The sequence below is a fragment of the Vicia villosa genome, unplaced genomic scaffold, assembly GCF_029867415.1.
Source record: "Vicia villosa cultivar HV-30 ecotype Madison, WI unplaced genomic scaffold, Vvil1.0 ctg.001892F_1_1, whole genome shotgun sequence".
NCBI lineage: Eukaryota > Viridiplantae > Streptophyta > Magnoliopsida > Fabales > Fabaceae > Vicia > Vicia villosa.
In genome coordinates, this window is record NW_026705766.1 from 377,918 (window position 1) to 384,038 (window position 6,121).

General features: G+C 34.2%; 1 protein-coding gene across 1 annotated transcript; it reads left to right on the forward strand.

Annotated features, from left to right (window-relative positions):
- The first annotated feature begins 5,094 nt into the window (after positions 1-5,094).
- LOC131637024 (uncharacterized) lies at positions 5,095-5,870 on the forward strand. Its single transcript, XM_058907590.1, has 2 exons — positions 5,095-5,271; positions 5,391-5,870. The coding sequence occupies exons 1-2, from the start codon at positions 5,095-5,097 to the stop codon at positions 5,868-5,870; spliced, it is 657 nt and encodes a 218-aa protein (XP_058763573.1).
- The last annotated feature ends 251 nt before the right edge of the window (positions 5,871-6,121 follow it).

Sequence of the window (6,121 nt, forward strand, 5' to 3'; positions counted from 1 at the left end):
ACGTGTAGGGCTGAGCAAGCAAACTTACGATTACATCACCAAAAACAAAGGTGACTACGACTGCTAGAAATGGAACAAAGAACGGAAAATAGTGACGATATGGAAAGATTATTGGAAAAATCAACAATGATTCGCAATAAAAGGAAGAAAAAGGTTACCGATGACGACTAAGATTTATGGGGAAGCGAACCTAAAAAATTGAGAGCTCTCTGATACCATGTTAAATGTGCTTGGATCTTATCTCCAAAAGTTATCTTAAAGAGCGAGGTTGCTCTCACACATTTATACATTCAACAACTCAAAAATCTAAACAATGTGAAACTTCAAACAAACTCCACAATTCATATACAACTGCAACACTCACTCTCAAACTTAGCGTAGGGGTCTAGGTCCAATTATACATTTTGCTCTTAATCTGACTATGAAACCATATTATAAAATAAAGTTTTGATATATTCAAAAATTATAATCGTAATGGTAAAATAATAATATTTTGATATAAAGAAAAATAAACTTAATAGATTTTGTTTTATGGTCCGCCCAATATTATAAATTACTATTTATATTTTATATTTAGAACAAATATCGATATCATGTAGTGAAGAATTAAAATAAATATATATATATATATATATATATATATATATATATATATATATATATATATATATATATATATATATATATATATATATATATATATATATATATATATATATATATATATATATATAGAATCCTACTTTGTATATGCCAATAAACTAAGATCAATTGGAATAAAATTTGTAACTTACACTCCTCTTATATGTAAACTTGTAGTATGGAGAAGGGTCTCTATAAACATTTGGAATTCTTTTAATTTCTATGTTGATTTCTCGGTTCATACAATTAATTTTTTTGCACATTAGTTAGAAAGAGTGGCCCCACATTTTCTGATACGATAACAGATGATACACGAGAAATATTTTTAAGGCGGTTCTTTCTTCTAATAACCAGTATATCTATAATTCTTTTCTCCCAGATGAAGCAGCAGGTATCGGTCTATGGCGAACAGGTGCTTAATGCGTGGGAATCTGCCGAACAATTCAGACAAAAATGGAGACGAACCAGAATAACGTCCAATCTTGTTTTTGGATTAAGTAGTATTTCGTTCAAAAGTGAGATTGAAATGTATTTTTTTATATAAACCTTTGACGGAACGAAATGCAAATTTTTTCGAAAACACTAGGGATTCATATTCTTTATGGAGGACCCAAATTCCTTGCGTACGTATCATTGGAAAATGCATTAACATGAATATAACAGTAAGCAGAATTAAATCATTTAAGCGTCGCTTCGATTCTGGCAAAAGCGGTTTTGGTAATGTAAAAAATAGAGGCGGTTTCATGGCCCAGCTAGCCCGGGCACGTGCCCAGGCTCAATTCCTAATTTCTTTGTACTCCCTCCAACTTAATAGCCGATTTTTAGACAAAACTAGGAGCAAAATTAGTAAAAACAAGGTTAAATTCAGAGGCAAAATTAGTAAAAACAGAACAAAAGTAGCCGATTTATGACTATTTATAAATTATATCACATGTAACTTGCGGTTAAAATTTTTGGCTCCGCCACTAGTAAAAAAGGCCCAACTCTTACTACAACCCGACTCAACAATCCCAAGGCAGAAGAACGCAAAAAGCAAAATGTTTTTTTTGTGTAAGCAAGATATATTGATAGGGAGAACTAAGGGTTCTCCAACCCGATTACACGAATACGGACTAACCGCACAAAAAAGAGAAAATTACATCCAATTAAACTTATGAAAGCATAAGAGCAAATGAGAAATTAAGTGTCATATTATTTGTCCTAAGTGCTTTTAAAAAAGGCCACAGTCGCTTCTTTATGAATTGTGAGAAGGAAAAGAGAATTTGGTTTGAGTCTTAACATGATATAAATTTCAATATTACTCCAGATATTCCTTTAAAAATTTCTACTTTGTTAACAACACTGACTTTGTCTTGCTGAATTATATTACCTATGTAATTTGTAGCCTGTGGTTTAGCTAAAATATAAGTATTTTAAGATATAGACAACATATTTGGGACAGATTCAATCAATAATAAAGTATAATCTTACCTTAGACTCAGATTGAACTAATGAAATAGAATGTCGAGCCAAAAAATAAAATGAAATGAACCGAATAGAATAAAAATGAACTTTCATTTTATTATTTAATATCAAAATTAGAAACCCTCAAGGGTTGGCCTAGCTGTGAAGGCTTGGGTCTTGAGAGTGTGCTCCTCTCAAGGTCCTGAGTTCGAATCCTGTTAGGTTCTATCAATCCTTGTGTGGGCCAGTCTATACAGAAATTTTTTCTGACTTTAAACGGGGCCCCCACTAGTGGACGGTGGGATTTGTCCCTCTTGGATTAGTTGGTTGCAAGGTTGGATACCAAGATTTCCAAAAAAATATCAAAATTAGAAGAAATAATAATTGAAAGATTAGATAGAATTGAATTTCGTTGTTTAAATTTACAAATAATAAATAAAGTGGAATGAAATATAATGAAATTCATTCCATACATTTGGTTGAGTGAAAAACAATAAATCAAGTGTTGTAACTAGTTACTTTAGGGTTGTAATTGGTTACAGCTGTGTAAAAAAGTAAAATAAATTAAAATATGTGATTATGTCAAAGGTATAACCAATTACATATTCGCAGTAATTGGTTACCACTGTTATATATTTTGATTTTAGAAACAAATGTAATCAGTTACAAATTTTATGTAATCTGTTACAGGAAGTTAAATTTCAGTTTTGACTTTGTTACTTGTTTCTCAATCTATTATAACTTTTTGAATAAATACCCAAAGGGCGAATTAATGGTTAATGAAAATGAGAATTATCACCCTCAATTATACTCTATCTGTATCTAATTCTCCCTCTTCCTCTACCCTTCCCCATATTCAATTATTCCATCTTTACCAATCTTGTGATTCAAAGTTCTGATATTTGGCATCAAGAGCCTGGTTCGATCCATCAAACACCTAGTATGCAACATGAATTTTGTCTCCAATGAAAGAATTCTTGCAAACCTACCCATCCTTGATGGGTAGAATTACGACAGATGGTGCAAGCAATTAAAAATGTTGTTTGGCTACCAAGATGTTTTTTAAGTGATCAAGAATAGTGTGAATCCTCTTGTCGAAGATGCAAAATATGCACAACAAGCTACGCATAAGGAAGAAAATAAGAAAGGTTTCAAGGCGTTGTTTTTAATTCATCAATGTGTAGATATGAATAATTTTGAGAAAGCCATTGATTGCGAATCATTGAAGCAAACATGGAAGATTAATGAGAAAGCATATGCAGGGGCTGACAAGGCGAAGGTTGTGAGGTTACAAATTCACAAACTTCAACTTAAGTTAATTAAAATAGAGAAGAAGGAGACAATCAACGATTTCACGACGAGAATTACTTGTTGGTAACCCAAGTAAAAGCATGTGGAGAAACGATCATAGAGCCGTAAGTTGTCGCAAAAATCTTGTGTTCTTTGACGGCTAGATTTGATAACATAGTCATAGCGATTAGGAAATCGAAGGATCTTGTGATGCTGAGCAAAGAGGAGCTACAGAGTTCTCTTGAGGCTCATTATCATAGAATGGATGAAATTTATAGTGATAAGGAAAAGTAGGAGATCTCTTTGCAAGTTTATTTCAATGACAAAGACAATAAGTCGGAAGGAAAATGATCCATGAAAAGTAAGGAAATTTTCAAAATTTTGATCGAAGAGAATCCCAAAATTCCAAAAACCCAGCTTGTTAGAAGAGTGAGAGCAGCTACAACAAGAATGGTGGTCAATGAAACTCTAGAGGTGAAAAGAGAAGGATTAACAAGAGGAAGATGCAATGCTTCGTTTATCAAAAGTTTAGTCATTTTGCAAGATAGTGCAATACGAACAAGAAGGAACCTCAAGTGGATAATCCAAGGTTACAGGACAAGTTTTTGACGAGGAGAATGCTCTCTTAGTCATGATCACAGAATGGGAATGCAGCATCAGTAGGTTGTTGGACAACATCAGTAGCAGTTTTGGGAACGCTGCAAAACCATGTTGTAACCGATTATGTATACACTATAATCGGTTACAGGAAGAAGAATCTCCCATGATGAGTACGAAAGGTGCATTTCAGTGCAGCGAGGAAAGGTATTTGGACGCCATATATTCTACATATATGAAAGGGAAGAAAGGCTGGTTTGTTACAATAAATCATGCCATGGAAAACAAAGAGAAGTTCACGATGACACCACTCTAGCGGTGGAAGGATCGGTGATGTATCAATCGACAGAAGGGATGATAAACATTCTTTGATAAAGGATGTCTTGTATATTTATGGAATCAAGTGTAACCTTATAAGTATTAGCCAATTACTTGAGAAGGGTTACAATATTTGTATGGAGAACAAGGCGCTGCGCGTTATGGATGCAAATAAGGTTTTAATCCTAAAAGCTCTTATTGTTGCCGATAAAAATTTCAAGGTTGAGTTGAAGGTTATGGAACATAGTTGTATTTCAACAGTGGCTAGTCGAGAAGAGTGGAAATGGCAGTATTGTCTTGGACATCTCAATTTTTGAGATCTCAATGCATTACAAAAGAAAGGAATGGTAACGGAGCTTCCATTGATCAACATTCCGACTGAAATTTGTGCATAATGTAATAGAATCAACTAACATAAGGGTAAATTCAACAAGGATGCGGGTTGTAGAACCAAGAATCACCTTGAGATGGTGTATTCTGATGTGTGTGTGGATCGATGCAAGTTGATTCGATTGGTGGCAATATATATTTTGTCATATTCATAGATGATCATAGTAGAAAACAACGAACATACCTAATCAAGAGAAAGGATGGGGTACTTGAAGTCTTTAAGAAGTTCAAGTCCATTTTTGAGAGGCAAAGTAGTCACAAGCTCAAAGTTCTCAAAATGGATGATGGAGGCGAATACGTCTCAAATGACTTTGGGAGGTTTTGTGATCAAGAAGGGATAATACATGAGGTAGTACCACCTTATACACCATAACAAACGATGTTGTTGAAAGGTAGAAATGATCGACTATGAACATGGTTAGAAACATGTTGAAGAGGAAGAACTTTCCGAAAGAGTTATGGGGAGAAGCGGTATCCACAAATGCATATTTGTTGATTATGTGTCCAGCAAAGAAGCTCGGGAAGATAACACTAGACAAAGCATGGTCCATATTCAAATCAAATCTTAATAATTTGAGAGTTTTCAATTCGGCAACATATCGACATGTGTCGGGGCAGCATAGAAAAAAGCCCAATGACAGTTGAGAATTGATGATACTTGTAGGGTATCACTCTACCAGAGGTTACAAGTTGTATGATACAACAAACAGAAGGATTATGATCAGTCGAGATTTCATTTTGAGAAAATCAAGGAGCTGCAACAGCATGTAACTAATTACCAGATAGGTGTAACCGGTTATAGCAGTGAAAAATCAGTTTCCATAGAGCTGGAAAATGCTGAAATTTCCCCTATCGAAGCTCGAATTGAAGAGAATGTCAAAAGATCAACAAGGGAAAAAGGTTTTCCTCCAAGAATCCAAGATTGTGAGTTGTTTCGAGATAACAAAGTCAGTGATGATGGTAACTTCGTCCATTTTGCACTTATGGTTGAATCCGAACCTGCTAAAATGGAAGAGGCCTTAATTGATCCAAAATGGGTTTGTACTATGAAGGAAAAGCTGGAATCTATTGAGAAGAACAAGACTTGGGAGTTAGTTGATCTACCAGAAGGAAAGAAGTCAATTGGTGTAATATGGGTGTACAAAGTGAAGGCAAACCCCAAAGGTGAAATAATCAAGCATAAGGCTTGATTATTTGCAAGAGAATTTTTGTAATGAGAAGGCATAGACTTTGAAGAGGTATTTACACCGGTGACTAGAATTAAAACCATTAGGTTAGTTGTTGGTATTGTAAATAACAATAATTGGCACATCTACTAAATGGATACTAAATCTTCATTTTTGAATAGACTGCTTGAAGAGGAAGTTTATGTAGAACAACCCCTTGGTTTTGTTGGGAAAAACCAAGAGTCAAAGTTCTACATGTTGAAGAAAATGTTGTA